At 39.5% G+C, this 22,385-nt stretch overlaps 1 protein-coding gene across 2 annotated transcripts in view; it reads right to left on the bottom strand.

The window, feature by feature from the left end:
* Positions 1 to 2,645: 2,645 nt before the first annotated feature.
* syt9b (synaptotagmin IXb) overlaps positions 2,646 to 22,385 on the bottom strand; it is a 66,813-nt gene continuing 47,073 nt past the window's right edge. For both annotated transcript variants that reach the window (XM_049574974.1, XM_049574975.1), the window contains 4 exons: positions 13,211 to 13,331; positions 12,873 to 13,044; positions 12,287 to 12,416; positions 2,646 to 3,064 (listed from right to left, as the gene is read on the bottom strand). In XM_049574974.1, coding sequence (XP_049430931.1) covers positions 2,987 to 3,064; positions 12,287 to 12,416; positions 12,873 to 13,044; positions 13,211 to 13,331 — 501 coding nt within the window. In that variant the 3' untranslated portion in view covers positions 2,646 to 2,986. The remainder of the gene's footprint in view (positions 3,065 to 12,286; positions 12,417 to 12,872; positions 13,045 to 13,210; positions 13,332 to 22,385) is intronic.

Genomic DNA, 22,385 nt, shown 5'->3' with positions numbered 1-22,385 from the left:
TATCCAGAATATCTAAACCACTTGATTCTGAGGTCAAAGCTCCTAAAGAAAGTGCATGATAAAAATTGGTAACAGTACCACATTCCACATGAAAATTACGCACAACTGAGTCAAGTACAGTAGGGGCAAAGTTAAACCAGAAAGTAAGTCTGTAAACTGTTAACAGCAGACAGTTCAGGTAACACATTGAGTTCATCTTTTCTTTCCAAGCCCCCAAGGACCCTACAGCTCTTCTTATGCCCTTTTTGCACCAAAATTAATGTGTATAGTGCATATATGTGTTTTTTTATAATGTGAGAAACCCTGATAAAAATAGGCGATAGACTCCTTTCCCGGTGCCAGTAGACCAGAGGGGTGTAAACAGCTCTGCATTAGAGGAGTATGCCTCTGCTTTTTTACTGGTGTGCCACGTCCTGTGTCATGAACACCCCAATAAACAGGGTTAGTAAACAACAGAAAGCAGCATGGAGGCCAGTGAAAATGATAAGGTGGTTACTCTTTTGTTACTTATTCAGTCTCTCTTTAAATCTTGGAGCCAACTTTGAAACTGAGTTTGGCCGCTACTTTGACTGAGATTGAAAGCATTTGGTGGTAGCGTGTCATTGAATCACACCAGATGAGGGGCAAAGATTAGCACGTCCACACGAGTGTAGTATTTCCATCACTGCCAATCTGAGCCTGTGACTACTGCTAAGTTATTTGTCCCGGGTAGAAACAGCAGTTGTAACCTTTCCCACTAAAGACATAAGCCAGATGTTAGTGGGTGTTAGTGGGGCCAGAAATTCCCTCAAGAGTTGGTGGAGACCAAAAATTGAACTAAGGAGTGCACCTGCTTTTGTCTGTCCCACTCACAGAATACAGTATGGTCAGACAGTTGAGAACAATAACAACTCTCTCTCCAGTTGAAAATGACAACAACCAGACTGTTGCCTCAGGAGCAACATGATCTAACAGAATTACAAGAAATGACCACAACTTCTTAGCGTGGCATTATGTGGTGGTGGCACAATTGGGTTTAGGCACAAAAACTACTTTGTTAGGTTTAGAAAAAGAGTATGTTTTTGGTAAAAATAAGTGTTTGTTATGTATGTATGTCATAATGTGGCGTCAGTCTACCATGTAGCGAGAAGAATGTAAGTATGTTAAGTTAGAAGAAGTCAGCGTTGACTTATTGTTTTTACACAGGACACAAACAGTGTTCTCCTTGGTGAAAGTCCTGCTTTGTTTGACCTATCCACCTCCTGGACCTCCTCCTTACTCTGACTTTTTCCACTCTTTTCACTACCTATGGGGTCGTAGCATTAACCACCGCTCACTGCATGACGCCGTTGAACTAGGGAATTCTTGTGTCCACCACAACAAAGGATCCTGATTGATTTTCCATTGGCACTGTTTCTTTGGTGCCAGCATGTCAACACATTATGTGCCGCCACCACCATGTTAAGTAATGAATGCTGTTATGAGGTTGTGGTCATTTCACGTATTTCTGTGAGATCAGACTGCGTTTTGTGTGTGCGCCACACAGTGTGTAAAAACTGTGTAGTTCTCTCTTTGCTTTTATATAAGTGTGCTTATAGGCTGCATTCACTGTTGAGTTTATGTTTTTATAACATCTGTATTGTCAGTCTTAGTGATGCTTTATTCTGCTGTTCATTTCATTAGAAGTGTTAGACTGTTTAATATCTGTAACTTGTTTAATCGTTTGAGTTTTGCCCTCTTTTCTGGTTAACGCTAGTGAAGCTAAACGAGAGAAGGCAGTTGTTTTGTTGTCTATTGAAAATCACTTGTATGCTTAGGCTGCAAATGTCCGACTATAGAAAAGAAATTTATTGTTGGTGCGGACATGAGAGCTCTGTGGTGTTGAGACGGTGTGTTGTTTCACTAGTGGGTACTCTGACATGTTAATACATTTCATTTTGTAGCCTAAAGGTGTTCTTTAATTTTTTGTGTTTGTTGGTGTTATATCTTAATACACTGTCATTGTGATAATCATCATATATAATACTCAAGTTTTAAAAAAAAACAGAATAATCCTTCAACTCAGAAGCCAAGAATATCACTGAGAATCATTAGCAGTCGTACTCAGAGATTATGCCCTTTTGCCAGAAAAACATGCCACTTTCTTTGCCACCCCCAACACCTGTGTTTTCTTTATTTTGACCACACCCTGTTAACAAAGTATGACGATTTAACATGCAGTAAATAAAACACTGTCTGTTCCCTCTTTCAGCTGCTTTACACATTCTTGGAGCAAATTCTCTTCGGTTTACATCTCTGCAGGAAATGTCCTGTGAGAAAGTCGCCCATAGAGGTAAAACTAAGGCTTACACTAAGAAAATCTCCTTTGTCCATGTCTGCTATGGCTGCCACAGAGTCTAGGCAGCACTTTACCAATGCAAGAGTAGTCTGACTGTTCGACACAACAGCAAAACAAAAGAGCTGACTCAGCTCTGTTGATCTGAACAAGAATGCCCTCTCTGTTGTTTCTAATTCTGTAACCTCACCTGTTTAACTCTTACTGTGTCTATGATAGCCTATCACACAAATCACAAGTTACAGCTTCACACACTGGCCTAAAAATTAATTATTTTGGTCCACAAACTGCAATTTGTTAAAAAAGCTTGACCTGTTAGATAATCTCAACCTGTTAATACTGTCAGTAACAACTCAAAATGACAAATGAAAGTACTGTAGTAATTCAGCTGGAATGTAGTTAAGTGATTTTTTTGGTTGTGAAGACACAAGGGGAGGAAAGAAGTGGGCATTAGCTTTTGCAGCAGTCTTAGCACACTCAATCTAATGACACACCAGTTTAATGGCTTTTAGCTGATGTTTCTATTGTAGTCACTTGTTAGTCAAACCTTGTACTGCATTTTTAAACATTTCAATAGGACTATCTGCATGTCCATCATCTATCGGTCTACCACCCTGAGGCTCTGTGTGTGTGTCTGTGTTTGTGTGAGTGTAGGTTGGGGTGTCTGTGTGGTCATGGCGATGGTGGTGTCTTCAGGGAATTGGTGGATCCTCCTTGGCTTCCACTCCCCGTCGCTCCCTGTCCGACCCACTGGACCACAACAGAAAAAGAGGAGGAAAGAGGGAGACAGAGAATACGATCAGGTTAGATGTAAACAGAAGTAAAACAAAACTAAAGGTTTATTTGGTTTTGAATCAATTTTTTATTTACATTGTATATATAAATAATTGTCTTATAATGAGAACCGATCTCTTCAGTTAATGGCACAGCAAAATCACGCACCTCATGGACGACTAACTAAACATAAATTGTTTACCAGGGCACCATCTATGGTCAGTTCTGTGAGGGGCCTGGCAGGGCCGTGTAAAGCTGGCAGGACAAGAAGAGTTTGAGGCTTTTCACTGCATCATCCATCAAAAGCACTTGGTTCCTGAAAAGCTGGTTTAGACCACATTTTGACGAAAGTGCTGGAGAGTGTCAGTTTTATGTGAACACAGGCTTGTGTGACACTTTAAAGATCTCATCGCAGAACTCCAATGTTAGAAGCAGTGAAAATGCTCTTGGAAAGGGAGTCAAGGACTATATTGAGCTCCATGATATGCAGTGGATTTTAGATGTAATTTTTGAGAGACAAACAAACTTAAGCACTTAAGAAAATATCTCCAAATATCTTTTTGCTATGTGTGCAATACAAGTAGACAAGTAGCTGATATGCTAAAAGTAAAGGCCACGATTAGAAAACTGTGGCAAAATGCAAGGTTAAATACATGTATGTTTTTTTTTTCTTACACAGTGTCTACACAGGTTATGTAGTGAAAGCACTGTATTGAGTTTAGCTTATCAAATACATGGGATGTGCTCAGACACAGTTTTGAGTGTAGGTCACCTGCATTTTGGCAGCGCTCAGAGCCCAACACACAAACACTCTGGTTACACACATAAAACTGAAGAAAATAGACTTGAAGTGTCAAAAGATGTTTGTATTTTTTGCTCAGACATACCATGAATGTGCTCTGTAATTTCAATGGAAAGACCCTGATATTTTTTGCATGGCACTTATCATGGCACTTGAGGAAACGGTCAAGATGGGCATCCAAAACATAAGAATTCATAATCTTGAGACACAATCATGTATTTAATATTGACAAGCATTGGTCAAGTGATTATTTTTACATTATGGTGGTGTGAGGGAAAAAAAGTTAGGGTGTCACAAAACCATAGGAATAATCCTTGAGTGATCATGAATACCGATACCAAATTTAATGCAGATCTGGAGAGTTGTTTAAAAGATGTGGCCAAAGTGGTGGACAACCACTTTAATAACTGACTCACCAACCTGCATCACCATCGTTAAAATCTAAATCATGTTCCAGAGTGAAATCAAAATGAACCTGGTTCGGACCTAGAAGAATATTCAAACTCAAAGTGAATATGTATGAGCAGCTTACTGTGACTGAAGATGGGTAAACCTGTCAGAGCAATTACACACATGGTCCAGGTGTCATGTCAGCCATTTAGGATTTCTCTAAACAGATCACTGTCAAAGCAAAAACTGGCAGCTTGCTGCACTGACTGTACACAAATGTATTCACAGTACAGTATATAAGCTTAAGTCAGCAGATCAGCAGGCCTGATGGACTGCCAGGCCAACAGGAGCCCACGCCAGGCTAAAAAACACAAAAAAACACCAAATGTCTGTTCTAGTCTTTCCCTTATATTTATTTTGCAGTGTCGCACTTTCATGAGCTGCAGCATTGTGCCGTTGTGAGTCCCTGAATGAAGCTCAGCATTTTGTACAGTACAGCTGTGGCTTAGTCAGCAATACATAATCTTCTGATTATGGATAATTCTGCCACCTGCATGAACTGTTTGTAGCTGAATAGGGTAGGCCTGCTGTATTTTAATGTTTGTCATAGTGGTAGTACTTAGAGAGCCTAATATTTGCTGAGGTGGTACGTGGTGTAAAAAGTTTGAGAACCACTGCCCTACAATGTCAGTTTTGTCAGGACGACTTGTTTTTGGTCAACAGTTTCCTGTCAGGGCAAATTCATGGGGCAAAGTTGTGGCATGAGAAATTAAATCATTAATTTCACAGTTAAATTTGAGGTTGATTGAGCATGTTACCATGGTGATTATATTTTAGCTTTAGTCAGCCCTGTGAGACTGAAGAGACAGGGATATGAGCTCAAAGTTGACTTGCAAACACTAATCTTGCATCATGAGAGTGGCCCCTTGCAGTATGCTGGCTTTCTGTTATTCAACCAAATGTTCATGTGACAAAGTGGAGGCAACTGAGCTTTCTGCTTTTTTCATTTCTTTTGCTTTCTGCTCAATAGCATCAGAACTGGTTTGAAATGACTCTTGGGAATTCAAGAGCGTTTTGTTGTTGGTTGTCTTGGTCTTGTGTGTGTGTGTGTGTGTGTGTGTGTGTGTGTGTTCACAGTCTTGGCTGAAGAGATGAAATTGGTGAATTGATAATGCTCTTAGACTGTGGCCAGAGGGCCAGTGAGGCTAACTCTAATACTTCAGAAAAGACATAAAAGCCTAAAGTGGATAAGAAAACTGAGTGTGCATGAGTACATGTGTGTGTTTCAGGAAGAGAGAACGATAGATAGAGTAGAGTGTATGTGTGCACACGACGCAAATGTTGCATGTGTTTGTGATTATTTGTTGAAATTACTGAAATTAGCTTTTATGTGTGAATACTTAATGTGTGCATATATCACTATACATGATATACTTTATATACCTATGTGTGCATAAGTGTGTGTGTGTGTGTGTGTGTGTGTGTGATATATCCACTGGGTCAGGTTCTCTCAGGATTTCTGTGTAGATCTTTTAAAGAAACACAAATAAGCCATTAGTCTGGGTCTCAGGCCCTGCTGCTGTAGTCTAGTGCTGCTAATGGCCTATAAAACACGGATGCTGTCTGACAGAACCTCAGTGTGTGTGTGTGTGTGTGTGTGTGTGTGTGTGTGTGTGTGTGTGTGTGTGTTATACAAATGGCCCTAGAGACAGCAAGAGAGCTCTTCTAGCTTCACCGTTGTTGGCAATATCAGGGTCACTGACCTCCCGCCAATACTGCAACTCCTCTAGTAGACACAGTGTGACAGTTAAAGCTTCATTTGCTCCTGCAGCTTTATGCAGCGCTTAGTAACACACTGAGTGGTTATCTGGGAGAAGAGGAAAGAATCCTGGTATCAGAATGCAACTAAATAAGATTGTGTGGACTCAAGGTGTGAAAAGAGCTCCCACTGCCTGCACCACCCTTACTGAAACACAACAAAATCCAGATTTTTTTTTTTTTGTTTCCAAATCATCAATTCATTCTTGAGTCAAAGTGGAAGTTTGTGCTAAATTTGAAGAAATGCCCTCCAGGTGATGCTGAGAAAATGGGATGTTCATACAAACAACCCAAAAACATAATGCATCCAACCACTACTGTTACCAACATGGCAGCAACATAAAGTCAAATTTTTACTGATCATTTTTGTGATACATTCACGATACTGTGATGCTGTGGTATTCAAGTGCGCGGGAAAGTGGGTGCTGAGAGTGCTGCTGCACTCTCTAATGACCAGGGGTGGAAAATATGTCTGTGATTGGCTAGTTGTTTTATCATAACTCATGGACTATCTGAACATTTGTTTTACATTTTGAACACTATATAAGGCGCCTGTCAGAAAATATATGAAAAAAAAAAGATAAAAAAAGATAAACGTGTGAATTGAATTAATTCCTCCAATCTGACAACATCATCACGTCAGGTCAAAGAGCAAGGGTCAGAGTAAGCTTATGGGGCAGCTAACATTAAACTTGGGGAGAGATTTGTGTTACTGGAAGCTACTCAATAGTGCAGTCAGGCTGAACAGCTTGAGAAAGATCAGAAAATAGCCTGGACAGTTTTGGAGCTGCTTTTTAGATCTCTAAAATATATTGGACGCAAGGGACTCCCACTGCAGGGGCAAATCTATCGGAATGGAGTTTCATAGCAGTTAATGATGGAGCGAAAGATGAGTGGATGAGCTGTGTTCCTGTAGCTTCTCAACCCAATCAAATGTAACATTTTTATTTTTTTTTATGTAAGGGATATGCTGAAACTTTACCTTTCAACAATGCTGTGGTTAACATGTGGTTAGGTCTAGGCACAAAAACCACTTGGTTATGGTCAGGAAAAGATGATGTTTTGGCTTAAATTACCAGTATTAGGTGGCACGTTCACTGTTGGAAATGCCACTGATGTCTCACTAAAAACACCTGGTTAGATGACACGATGGCACTAGAAGTTCTGGCAATGTCTTCCTAAAAAAAGCACCCAGTTTGGGTGGCACAATACCCGCTGCAAATGCCACTGATGTCTCACTAAAAAACAACCAGTTTTGTTGTTTGCTGGTCTTCAACAGTGGTCTGCAAATGCCAACTGTCTCGTGCATGCACATAGTCACGTACGCAAATTTACACTGTGCAGTGCCCCTCAGCGAAAATGAGTTCCAGGGCACATGATTGTATTATTTTTTCCTCAATCATATATTGAATATTTGACATTAAACACTCCCAATGTACAAAAATTAGTCGTATATCGGACTCAGGTAAAGATATTGTGGAATAATGGCGTCCTGAGCTGAGAATGAAGTCACACTACTTCTAAGTGGGGTGTAATCTGAGCTTCTCTGTCCTTTGTTTTGGTAGCCGGCCCTGCCAAGTGTGCATGTCAGTGAATGTGAGTCCCACTGTGTCTCACTGGCTAGCTAATCTCGGCCACTTTGTCCTGCACCTATACAATAGTTACCACTGATAATGGCGACTCGAGCCGGCGGGTGGGACAGCGTTGTTTAGAAGCATAACACCTACCCCACACCAAAATTAACAGTTAGCTCTGTCAGCACTGTTACTGTTGTTAGCATTGTTAGAACCATTAGCGCAGCCAGAAACAAGGTTTTATTCATCCTGTATGCCTAAATTTAGTGGATCATAAGCCATCAGGTATGGAACTAATCTGCAGATGCTCCGGTTCAAAATGAGAACAAACTTTTCCATGGATGTCAGTTTTTGAGCCATGACATAGGCCATAACAAGACTAGATACGAGACTTGGTAAGGCTTGTTTTCAGCCTAGCCACTTACCATAAATGCCTGTTACTATGTGATATGATCACTTATGGTCCTTAACGAGCAGTTAGGAAAAGTCAGCAGTCAATGATGGTATGAAACAGTCTTCATCATGCCTCATCTTGTCTTGTTTTGTAAGGTTTTTGTAAGGTTAAGGAGCTCCTTCATCCAGCTATACATCTAATGATGATGAATTATATAAATGCAGATACATACATCCTTTAAAATGATAAATTCTGAAAGTTGACAGGAAAACTGGATTTTTTTTTTTACTTCAAATTTCTCTTGTAAGTAAAATACGTGTAACAGCCATCATTGTGATGCATCAGTATTACAATGGGAAAGCAGCACACATATCTTAGGTAAGTCACCTGGATGGCAAAATAATCTAAAAAGATACTCATTACATGTTTGTTGGCCTGATTTCAGATGGAAATGTCATTAGGGTTGCTGAGGAAAATTAGACATGTTCATTAGAGATGGAATAATATTCCTGGGGTCCTCAGCTTCTTTCATAATGAGCATCGTCAGACCTCCTCCAGTGAAAATAACGATGTCTAGAGAGAATTTACGTCAGCAGTCCTCATGACGACCTGTGTTAACAGCTAACGAGCTAGCCAGTGTCCATTACCTTCACTAAGGAAAACTAAAGATGCCAACAAATCTCTTAGTGAAGCTGAGTGGATTTCATAATTCTTCAACAGAGGAGACACATAGAGCCAGCAGATGCTAATGCGTGTCATAGCTGATGATAGGCGTTACATTGACCGGGACAGCAATCCTTTTTTAAGCGTTTTATCTTCCAACTCCTTCAGCTGAATACCAATAGATTTAGCTTTGACAACTCAACATGAATTTACATGAATCAGTTCAACATCTGTTTTAGCTTGCTCTGTTTTTTTAATGAGTGTGGGCAGGCAAGTCAGAAATAGAAACAGCTCAGTGAATGTAGCCACCTCTCTGTGTGTCTCTCTCTGTTAGCTAGGTGCCTCTGTTGTGGCAAACCCTGTAAAACAAGCCAAGTATACAGAGGGTTGTGCAGTAATTTTGTTATGTAATTGTTTTATTTTTTTTTTGTTTTTTTTTTTACTGTGCCTGAAAATGAATTACACAACATTTACAGTCTCTTCATCTGTATCTCTGAAGTTATTTCTGTCCTGAATTAAGACTCTTTGGTAGCTACTGAGAAGCTTTTGTGCACTCCACTGTATGTTGTGCAGATGAATGATAGTGCCTCATTAAAATGATAACTTCACTTTAATTTTTTGTGTATTTATTCTCTAAATATTCCTAAACATGTATGCTTTTACTTAAATAGTTTGCCTTCTTAGTCTGATAATCATTTCAAATGGACATTTTGTTTTGGTTCCAAGGTCGGGGACCAGGTAACTGTTTTTTTATATACGAACTCACACCCATTAGCTACATAATATACATAAAAGGCTTTTAACCTCTACTGCATCAAAAAGTGATGGGTTTTTCATTTGTGCAGACATCAGCAGTGAACAGTCATTCTAATTTCTTGTTGATAATATACCTAATTTGCAGTTACACATTCAACGTACATTCATGGTCCTCAGAGGATGAAATGTACTGACTTTGTTGATTCTCTGACTTTTCCTGTTGCACCACTATGAGGTTGACATTTGTGTGCATTGTCTAGATAACTTTTGGATGGACTGCTATAACATTATGCTAAGATATTCAGGTCCAATTTTGTAATATAGCCAATACTTTTTGTGACCATATGCTATAGTGACATACCAATCCAATCACCAGAAAAATGTTGGCATTGTACATTTTTGCAAACCATGGATATATTGGATATATATAAAACATACAGTACAGGCCAAAAGTTTGGACACACCTTCTCATTCAATGCGTTTTCTTTATTTTCATGACTATTTACATTGTAGATTCTCACTGAAGGCATCAAAACTATGAATGAACACATGTGGAGTTATGTACTTAACGAAAAAAGGTGAAATAACTGAAAACATGTTTTATATTCTAGTTTCTTCAAAATAGCCACCCTTTGCTCTGATTACTGCTTTGCACACTCTTGGCATTCTCTCCATGAGCTTCAAGAGGTAGTCACCTGAAATGGTTTTCCAACAGTCTTGAAGGAGTTCCCAGAGGTGTTTAGCACTTGTTGGCCCCTTTGCCTTCACTCTGCGGTCCAGCTCACCCCAAACCATCTCGATTGGGTTCAGGTCTGGTGACTGTGGAGGCCAGGTCATCTGCCGCAGCACTCTGTCACTCTCCTTCTTGGTCAAATAGCCCTTACACAGCCTGGAGGTGTGTTTGGGGTCATTGTCCTGTTGAAAAATAAATGATCGTCCAACTAAACGCAAACCGGATGGGATGGCATGTCGCTGCAGGATGCTGTGGTAGCCATGCTGGTTCAGTGTGCCTTCAATTTTGAATAAATCCCCAACAGTGTCACCAGCAAAACACCCCACACCATCACACCTCCTCCTCCATGCTTCACAGTGGGAACCAGGCATGTGGAATCCATCCGTTCACCTTTTCTGCGTCTCACAAAGACACGGCGGTTGGAACCAAAGATCTCAAATTTGGACTCATCAGACCAAAGCACAGATTTCCACTGGTCTAATGTCCATTCCTTGTGTTTCTTGGCCCAAACAAATCTCTTCTGCTTGTTGCCTCTCCTTAGCAGTGGTTTCCTAGCAGCTATTTGACCATGAAGGCCTGATTCGCGCAGTCTCCTCTTAACAGTTGTTCTAGAGATGGGTCTGCTGCTAGAACTCTGTGTGGCATTCATCTGGTCTCTGATCTGAGCTGCTGTTAACTTGCGATTTCTGAGGCTGGTGACTCGGATGAACTTATCCTCAGAAGCAGAGGTGACTCTTGGTCTTCCTTTCCTGGGTCGGTCCTCATGTGTGCCAGTTTCGTTGTAGCGCTTGATGGTTTTTGCGACTCCACTTGGGGACACATTGCGGACTGACTGACCTTCATTTCTTAAAGTAATGATGGCCACTCGTTTTTCTTTAGTTAGCTGATTGGTTCTTGCCATAATATGAATTTTAACAGTTGTCCAATAGGGCTGTCGGCTGTGTATTAACCTGACTTCTGCACAACACAACTGATGGTCCCAACCCCATTGATAAAGCAAGAAATTCCACTAATTAACCCTGATAAGGCACACCTGTGAAGTGAAAACCATTTCAGGTGACTACCTCTTGAAGCTCATGGAGAGAATGCCAAGAGTGTGCAAAGCAGTAATCAGAGCAAAGGGTGGCTATTTTGAAGAAACTAGAATATAAAACATGTTTTCAGTTATTTCACCTTTTTTGTTAAGTACATAACTCCACATGTGTTCATTCATAGTTTTGATGCCTTCAGTGAGAATCTACAATGTAAATAGTCATGAAAATAAAGAAAACGCATTGAATGAGAAGGTGTGTCCAAACTTTTGGCCTGTACTGTACGTTATCATGTAGTGGATACACTGAAACCACAATGTGGTTAACATGTGGTTAGGTTTAGGTACAACAACCACTTGGTTAAGGTTATGTAACCCACACTTGGGTTTAAAAAATCCAGTTTGGGTAGCAGAATCACGGCTGGAGAAACCGCTGATGTCTCTGTAAAAAATAGCTGCTTTTTGTGGCACTATCTCCAGTGGAAAAACAGCGACGGATTGCTACAAAACCAGTTTTGCGTTTTTTTGGTCTGCAGTTGGCAGGCATCTTGTTTAGGTTACACGTGATCCACTATCTCCTCCTTCTCCTCCCGCTGACAAAGTCAACTCATAAACTATGTCTCTTTAGAAAGGTTGATATGACATGAATGAAATGTAAAAAAAAAACGTAGAAAAGTGTAACATTTTCGTGGTAGAAATGTACAGTGCCAACATTTTCTTTTGGCAACTGGCCTGGACATACCCATCGGCTTCAAATGTACCTTGCCATGTTAGCAAATGCTAGCATGCTGAAATGCTAAACTAAGATATGGAACATGATTAACATTTTGCTAAACAAAAGCATGCTCACATTGTCATTGTTAGCAAGCTGACATTAGCTTGTAGGTCAAAACACCACTGAGTCAAGTTAACACCTATCAAAGAGATTAGCATGGCTGAAGACTTCTTGGATGATTGCATGACATGACTGTTTCTTATAAACCCCAGTTTACAACATTTACAGGAATTTGCTGTAACAATACACAAAGTGGTCCGTACCTCTATGAGTGGGTGCCAGTGTGCAATGGGCTTCCGTGGGTATGTCATCATCTCATTCCAGTGGTCTCGCCCCAGGCTCTCTGCCTCATTGCCCACCCTGCATACCCCGATCACTTCATTATGTCCAACCCTGCATGACAGAGAAAACAACACATGTTGCATTTGTAAATGCACTCTAGATGAAACTGATACAGGTAGGTAGAGATGACAGGTGATTTGGAGCAGAAAATGTTTTACTGGGTGACAACATCAATATAATTCTGGATGAATGCATGACAAAAAACTCACTTGGTTGCTGCTGTTTTAATGATTTTACAATTTAAGGTCAGTGGCTGGATAGAATGGTTTTTAAATGATGTTTTAATTGTGTTTGGTTTAAGACACCACTATGTGGAGATAGCCCCATGCTCGCAGTGTCAAAGTGCGGCAAAACAGCAATATGCATGCTCAAAACCTTTGGCAATCAAAGCAAATTGATTGACTGATTATGACAATTTTCCTGATTTTACATATTTCCTAAAGATCTGTTGCCCCACCTTTTTTTCCACCCAAAAAACAGCACTTTTCGTATAGGTAACTCACTAACCGATCATAGTCCATGACAGCTATGAGCAGGCTGATCTGGTCGATGTTCTCAGGAGGAACATCAAACACAATGGCTTCATTGTACACTGGGTTCAAAGTGTTTCGCTTGGTTGATGTCTTCCTCTTCTTTAGCCTACGGCCATCACACATCAGGGACACTTTCACATATGGATCTGGAGAAAGGTTTCACTCCATTAGGGTGCAAAAATATCTTGGTATGGAATGCCATTTAACTAAAATTCTATATCGACCAATAATTATAAAGCACTGGAACAACTTATGTATATATTTGACTACAGCACCTCTCAGTGGAAACATGGCTTTGCAGTCAGCACCCACCTGAAGCCCCAGTGATGTCCATGGCTTTGAGATTTCTGGCTTTGATCATGGTGATGGTGAGCCTGCCAGCCGTAGGGAGATAGCACAATGAGAACATCAGTTCTCCTAGGTCCACATTGTCCTGTAAAGAAATATATTACATTTTTTATATTAATAACGCCATTCTCCTGTTATCAACATTTTAAAGACAAGAATAAATGCCTCTTTTTTAATGTTTGTCTTTGGGGAAAATGGGATTCAGGGGATTTTATTGTTGAAGCATTGTTTGCCACTGGGGCATTAATGCTAAGAGGCAGTGCCACATCCAGCTCTCTTAATACATCCATTTAGCTTGCAAGTTAACAATGAGTGTTAGACGTTGGATTGGTATTGTTAAGCCTGAGAAAAACAACTTTAGTTAGGAATTAAGGTTATCCAATTAAATCAAAATTGGCTAAAGCCCCCCTCTAGTGTATTTTGGCATTTTTTAAGCATAATTCATATTTTTCTGAGTCATTTCCTGACAATGTTCATTAGCCACTCTGTTCATCAAATATTTGATATTTAATATTTGGAACTTGTGTGATGTTTTTATGTTCTCCCCAAGTCAGTGTGGGTTTTCTCCGGATACTCCGGCTTCCTCCCACAGTCCAAAGACATGCAGGTTAACTGGTGACTCTAAATTGCCTGTCTGTGTGAATGTGAGCGTGAATGGTTGTCTGCCTCAGTCTGGCAACGTGGGTGTGGCCCGGCCAATGTCAGCTGGGCTAGGCTCCAGGTTACAGAAAATGAATGAATGGTCCGTCTGTTAGTTTGTCTTTCTAGTTAGTTCACTAACTTAGTTTGATGTTGCATTAGTTAGCTAGCTTAACATATTGCAATAAGGAACTGAGGGTCTTCCCTTTATTTTTTAGTTTCTGCCACATTAGTTAGGTGTGTTGTTTATTTTCATAATGGTGTTCATGTGCGGTGGACGGCGAGAGTGGCTAATGCTAGTTGGCAGTGCACCTACTAAGCGTCCCATATCAGGCTGTTCTCATCAAAAGTAATGCACAATTTGTATGTGATCCATGTAAGAATCAGACATTATATATATATATATATATATATATATATATATATATATATATATATATTTATTTATTTATATAAAACCCACATAACTGAGAAGGCTGTGATCATGTGACTGATGCGCTGACTGGAGTGTTGAAATAGTATAAAGACCAAAAGTCCATGGGGTGGAGGATGGGTCATAAAACACAGGACGTACCCCCAGTAGACTGGTGTTAAGAACTGTATTCAACTAAATGAAATTTTAGTTATTTCACCATGTTTCTTTTCCTAAACCTCACCAAAGTAATGTCATGCTAGGTATGTAATGTCATTAAATTCATCAGATATCATTCTAACCATTGTATGAGGATACGTTGCTCATAACTGCAACTGCTCCTGTATTTAAAGGTACCATAGCTGCAATCAGGTTGCCATGGCAATTAATTTCTTATTATTTGTTAACCACACCCCTATTGTCAGTTTGTGAAAGAATGTTAACCGTTAAACAGGAAGTAACACTGGCTGCAGGGGACTTTAAGGTTTGGTGAGGTAACAATTGAGTCAAATCCCTGATCTCTGATTCAACAGAAGGCACATTATAATATGTTACACAGTCTTTGCACCTCAGATATGGATCATGACTGTGACACCTCCACATGGAATCCTTTTAATCACATCTGCAACACGCAGATATGCAACCTGGCTTTGTATATCTGTTGCATCTTTAAAGCATTATGTTGTTAAACTTATGGAATCTGCAATCAGATTGGACTACTCCTGGTTTCCTGTGAGAATATCCCTCCTTTCACAACTCATCCACAGTCAACACATGCCAAGCTCTTCTCCCAATTAACACATCTGAAAATAATGTGTGAAGGTGTGAGAGTGAGTGGTGCGTCTATGAGACACAAGCACTAACAAGGTTTCTTACAAGGCTAACTCTGAATTCTAGTTTTAAGCTTTCTCCCACACATCGGGCCGACAAAGAGGTCCCTGTTACAAAATTTTAAACAGGCAGTGAAAAAAGCAAAAATTCTACTAAATTTGAGATAATTAATCAAAACAAGACATAGTGATGACATTTGGCAGATGTGGTTTCAGCTTTTTCAACAACTGCAAATGCAAGTCATTAACCTTTGAACTCTGTAACAATAATGGTCTGCAAGTGCCTACACTGGTATGTTTGCTTATTGTGATGTCATTTCTTGGATTATCTTCAGACGCTTCATTTCCCTAAAATCTGTACAACATGAGCTAAAGGTTATGTAACTCAATAAATCAATTAATTAATTAAACACAATATATTTTTTTCACTTTTCTCATCAGATTTTACAAATAAAAAAACAAAACATCCAAAAATCCAAAAGATTTCTAGATGTACAGATATGAACAATATATTTCTTAACATGTAAGTTATTTATCTACATTATTTAGTTTTTGAGAGTGACTGATAATGACTTTATTACAAGCATACAACATGATGACACGGAACAAAGAACCCTGAGCTTTCTGCTGCAAATAGAATGAATGTTCTAGCTATCATGGTTTTTATTCAAGATCAATACAAGATTATACAAACCGCAATCTCCTGCTGCCATTACAGGAAATTCCCAGGGAGATTTTGGTGTAATTACAACGAAATTCTACGTTTGCACCACATGTTAAGTAAGGTAATGTAGAATTGTAAGTTTTTATTTTAGACTCATATATTTGCAGGATTATGCAAACAGCCATCTCCCATGGCCGTTACAGGGAAATGCCGGTGTAATCATGGCAAAATACCACATTTGCATTGCACATACTGTAAGGTAATGTTACGTGAGCTCAGGATGTGATGACAGGGACAACAGAAGTCTTTGCTTGCTGTTGCCAAAAGAATAAATATTCTGGCTATAATGGTTCTTATTTTAGTTCTATCTAAACAGAACCATGGAAACAACAACTGCAGGAGCTCAGTTTTTAAAGGTAAAATGAGATTACAGCTCCTCTAACATGACAAAAACTCACTATTCTGAATTTGGTTGCTTTATGTTTTAATATACACAGCTATCTGATGTGCTCTAATGCAGTCTGTCCATTCAGTGATCGATGCACAGGATGTTAGTGATTTGGTACTTAGTCTTTGTCAGAAGCAACAAATTAGATAGAAAGCCTAGTTAAAGGTCAGATGTACAGGTTATACTGGAAAATCAATGTTTGACTTGGACGTCAATATGTGCCCCTTCTGATGCTGATGAAGAATAACTGGATTTGTTCTTTATGGGCGCACACACACTCACACACAAATTAGGATGCTACTGCTCTTGGTCTTTGGCTCAAAAATCGCTGAAAATTAAATTGAACAAAATGAGTTGATTCATCTCTGATGTCAGCATCTGCATGCCTGCAAGCACATACACACACATTCACTCACACATGTGCATACACACAAGCAGAGTTGTCTAGGATCTGTGACATTCTGACTGCATGATGAGTTGACTCATCACACAAGTTCCTGAGGCAGAACCCACCTCTGACACGGCATCATCATTGTTACGATGAGCCTCGGGTGTTAATGATGTACAGCTTATGATATCCCCAAGGTGAAACATATGAATCCTGCCACATGAATTCACACACTGACATAAACAAATAGGCAAGTACTCCCACAAAGGGTTGCAAACAGCTCTCCACAGATAGTGATATCCTCTTCCCACACACACACACACACACACATACACAGACACAGACACACACACATGCGCACGCACTCATGCAGCACACTTTAGTTTTCAGACTATAGAGTACCACTACTCTTCTGAGCACTCAAATCAAGCCTGTGGTCAGGATTATGGTCACTTGTGCTCAGCCAATGAAATTAGAAAGGTGCTCTAAAGCACTCCAATAAAGCATAAAGAGAGTGTGGACAGTCCATCTTCTCCAATTATAATACTAGCACCTTCTCTCCCTCAGGAGCAGCGAGGCTTTATCTACCAGCTTCTCTCTTGCTGTGTCTTTAATAATCACTGACTCAATCTAACTTGATCCCTCTCCTCTGTCTTAATCTTTTTTGTCCTCCTTTTTGTAGCTTTCAGTGTGTGTGTGTGTGTGTGTGTGTGTGTGTGTGTGTGTGCAGAGCTTCTTTAAGGGCTTCTTGAAACCTTTAACAAATTAGACCATGGCAGACAGTGTGTGACAGTGTCTTTTCCAGTCCTCATAAATCCTGGTCCACCCTTGCACCCAGTCCCCTCCTGACAGAGAAGTCTAAGTATGTTGTTATGCTGTCGAAGGTAAGCAGCACCAACACCACAAAGCTGTTTGTAACACAGGCATTATACTGAAAATTTCTAGTCTCAAAGCTAGTGATGTCAATGGTTAACCGTCAACCAGTTATCTGCCGAGAATATTTTTTGACCGGTTACAGTACTCTTCAGATTACACACAAACACTGGGCACCAACCAGGTCTGGTGGGAACCAGCTAACAGCATGGCTCATTCCATGATACAGCATCCGGACCCAACAAGGTTGCTGTGAAACATTTTGGGGTTTTTTTTCTTCAAAGTGAATCAGTTAGTTACTTGTTAATGTTGGTTCACCAGTTGGTTACTGGTTAATGGGTGTTGGGCTATCAAAAGCAAAATCAACCAAAACGGACATCCCTGTCCAAGTCCGAGCTGAAATAACCCTGATGACATCTCTACGACTTCATGAGGGTTATTTTTTAAAAGGAATTGGGACACATATATTTCATACAACTGTTGTTACAGGCTGAGTAGTATTTTTCATGACCAATTTTATGAACTTCATGGGTAAAATCTGTGTACTGCACCTTTATTTCACAGTACTACACATTGAATGTAAGCAAGACAGAATACTGTGCTTGCAGTATTCTCATTTTCTCAGTAATTTCTACATTCCTACAGTACAAAAGCAGGAATAATTCAAAAAAGGACTCATTTAAAACCTTAGTCGCCTACAGTAACACAATGCAAAACACATTTCCAGAATATAATCACTCATCAAGTCATTCACTGTCCAGTCAGATGTTTACCCACCATTATAAGTTTGTAGGTATAAAGTTTTTTTCTACTGTATACAATCTACACAGCAGTAAATGTTTTTAATTAAAACACAGTTAGGCTAACACATGCTTTACAGATTCTCAGGAAGTGTTTTTTGCTCTTGCACAAACTCATTGCCCATAATAATCATGTTTACGCAGTAATCCCTTTGTTCCTTGTATTGAAAATAATTCTTCTGTCACTGAAAATGTAAATTACACGTTGTTTAGCCTATTTGTGTACTTCTGATAGTAATGTTCTCACTGCAGGGACTGTATACATGGCAAACTAGTGACAGGTTTGTGTTGTTTCAAAGTATATTTTAATTCACATAAATTAAGTGAATTACTGTATATATTATCCAGTTTAGTTTCTTTTTTTCTTCAACCTGATGGAGGTGCGGTCAGCCATAGGAGTTGGTTTAATTAATAAAAAAGGAAATATTTTTTTGGGCTGGTTGTGAGAGATGTGAACAGAAGGAATACCCTTATATAGTGGGTTAATAATTAATATCACTTGTTTAACATGAATGTTGATACATTCATGTTAAACTTCCTTCCCACCCACAGCCTTGTGTACAAATATATGCACTGTACAAAGGGGTATAAAGAAATGTGTAAATAGTTGTAATTCCTTGTAATATTATATTCTATTTTAACGATGCAGTTTGGACTACAAAAGAACTGAAATGTACAGTACTACAGTAAGAGGACCAAAAGCAGGCATGAGAGTTTGTTCCTCTGGCATTGAAGATCCCATTACACAAGCACCAATCAACAGTATAATATATCTGCCTGGCTGAACATGGTGGAAGTAAATAAATCACTGCCAAGGCTGAACTTTAGCTGTATAGATGAATATACCCTGGCAGAATCAGGTTAGGCTACAGGATCCCTCATTACTCTCTGTGAAGAACAGTGAGACAGTTACACACAAAGCTGGGTGGGTAGCTGATTTGTTGTTTGTACAGTAAAAAGATGCAAGACTTTTTAAACAAATAAAAGTTGTATGTTACAAGGAGGAAGCCCTTCTGTACATGCGCGCAGATGGCACTGGGGATGGGGGCATGTCCCCCAGATTTATAGTGACCCCGATCTGTTCCCCCCACTGTCCCCCCCACACAAAGGTAAAAAAGAGGATCAATGTCCCGTTAGTTAGGCTAACTTACATTGCAGCACAAAATTGAAATGGCAACGGCAGTAGCCTTGTCAGTGATCAATCCACATTACACCGATTCAAGAAGGGGAAAGGCTGGAGCAGATCCTTGCTGAGTTCGGAAAGCAAGGTGTTCAATTTTCCACGTAATTCTCGGTTAATAACACTGCACAGCTGATCCATTGATAGCCTGGTGTTTGTGCTACGACTAATGGTGCGTTCACTTGTACTTGTAAGTCGGAGTTTTGAAGTCGGAAAAGCATTGAAATCTAGCATCTACAAGCATAAATGTTGGGGTTTTCGTATCATTTTCATTATCATTAACTGTCCATTTTTTTTTTCGAATTTCATGTTCCATGTCCCAGTTTTTAAACTGGGAAGCACTCAGTTCGGAGGTTACATTGTTCGGAGCTCTGAGTTCCGACTTGCAATGTAAATGTAACGCACCATAAGGCACGATTCTCGACCCCAGGGTCCTAAGAGGAGCTGGTAGCTGTGCCTGTGCCTGTAGTGGTAACCGTAGTGATCATATACAACTGTCTAATGACTGAGCTGGTGATTTTTCTGCTACATAAAGCCAGAGAAGAAAGAAAAATAATCACAGCGGGTTTTTTTCAAGAACCAAAAGATGTAAATATCCTATGCCTGTTGCCCGTTGACTTTCCCAGATGTGGCAAATATTTGTTTTGTAATGCTGAGTAGAGTAAATTTGTTTGGCTACAGAGGGAATTCTTGTTTTTTTTTTTTTTTTTTATCAATTTTAATTATTATTGGAAAAATCTACAAAGAAAACAGTCATACTTACAGAGGGAATTCCTAATATTTCATTTAAAGTGTGAATATCATTTCACATTTTATGCTATGTAAGCTATACTTACCTATTTTTATTTATGTGAATCTGTTGTTTAAGTGTTTATACTTCCGTTTTCTTACACATTGTTATGTTTATAATCATTTACATGAAGGCACGAGTGTGAATCATTTCAATTTTATTTTATTATTAATTTTTGCACATAGGTTCTTTGCTTTTTTGTCAGAATACAGTTGAAGTTTCTGTGCTGAGATTCTTCATCCTGCTGAGATCAGCAAATGTTTAAATAAAACATATGCAGAAGACATGAAGTTTTGGTGAGTGATTGACATACCAGACAAATAACAGTTTGATCATGTATGGCTAGTGTTGATCAGGTAGGCCTTTGTTTAAGTTAAACTATTCTGTTTATGCAGCTTCAGTACATACACACATATATATATATATATATATACACACAAAATAACTAATTGAGTTGGAATCATTTGCTGATAGCTTGGTCCCCCCAGTTCAAAAATCCCATCTGCGCCCCTGCTTCTGTACAGAGTTTGCATGTTCTCCCAGTGTCAGCGTGGGTTTTCTCTGGGTACTCCGGCTTCCTCCCACAGTTCAAAGATATACGGGTTAATTGGTGACTCCAAATTGTCTGTAGGTGTGAATGTGAGTGTGAATGGTGGTCTGTCTCTTTAGCCCTTTCTAAATAGGAATTGTGCGAATTTGCAGGAAAGCCCAATCAGTCTTCTTTCAGCATTGGCAGTATAAAAACAAAATCAGGGAGTGGGGCAAAATGCCGCCTACCTACTTTTGTTTATACAGAATGCGCCTTTTTCGGGGCAATGGGGGGCGTGAGCAAGTAACAAAATGTAAACTAATTACGACCCCAAATCAACAAGATGCAGATTCTCACAAAACTACTATAATCACATAATCTGTGTTTGGCAAAATATGGTAGGTAATTTGCGGTGGAATTTTTACATGAAAAATGACACATGGCAGGTTCACATGGGATTAAGGTCCTGACACCATCTCTGCAATTACTACCAATTGTCAGAGGTTCCCCAGGTAATACTAGTCCCGTGTGAACAGGGCTTTTTTTTTTTTTTGCTCTCTCACCAAGGGCAAAACCAACATTCTAATAATAGTAAACATTCATAATACACCAGCAAAAACTTTAAACAAAACTGTATGCCTACCTCACCTGTCTATGTTCGCCCCTGTAATACGTTTAGGAGCTCCCACTGACTCAGTTGACCAGAAATATCTAGAGTCATCGATCTCACTTAGTCCCTAAGGGCACATGGGGGGACAAGTGCTTGTTATAAGGCACCATTTGTCATTGTTGGGAAATGGGAATCTCCTTTACTGAATTAACCGCACACATACACACACTGCATATGCACATGCTGACCCCATTCATCAAGGCCCCAATTACAGGCCAAGCAGACTGCAGTCAATAGTATCGACTGAACCTTTAGGAGCTGCAGGTTACAGTGTCTCTGAGATATTTAATGTCTTTGTCTCCAAATAATCTGCAGCTGAGGGGAAAGAAGGTGCATTTGTGTAATAACATGATGTCCAAAAGCAAATTCAATTTATCCACAGCCAAGCTGGGGAGTCTCTTGACACTCCAGAACATTAGGTACAATATATATGCACCAATAGAGCAAGAAATGAGGGAACTATCTATTGGCATATATTCAATATACAAATGTAAACATCTCAGGAAACAAAACATTTAAGTGGGTGGCTGACAGCACATTGAGCCAGATGTTATTACCGGATGGTTCATAACAAGATAAGAACTGATCATTGAGCTTCCTCTCTGACAGTTTCCTCTAATTATGCTGCTTAATTTCCCCTTTGATTTTCAAATACAAACAGCCGCTAACTCTCTATAGCTTTATAAAGCAAAGTTCTTACGCTAGTTAGTTCTTACTATGCAGAAGAAATTAAACAAAAAACACTTCAGAAAAGTGTTAAAAGCCAGTTGTCACACCAGGGTGAAACTAATTTGCATGCCTTTGCTAAATATGTGATTCTAGACTCTTGGTGACATAGTAATTATTCACAGGGCTAGTTGGTAAACTGCTGTAGCTGCACAAAGCTAACTTCAAACAATTGAGCAAGCCAAGTTAG

This window comes from Epinephelus fuscoguttatus, linkage group LG4 (assembly GCF_011397635.1).
Source record: "Epinephelus fuscoguttatus linkage group LG4, E.fuscoguttatus.final_Chr_v1".
NCBI classification, from domain to species: Eukaryota; Metazoa; Chordata; class Actinopteri; order Perciformes; family Serranidae; genus Epinephelus; species Epinephelus fuscoguttatus.
Note: the sequence above shows the minus strand (reverse complement) of the source record. Positions and strands in the feature narration are given on the sequence as shown.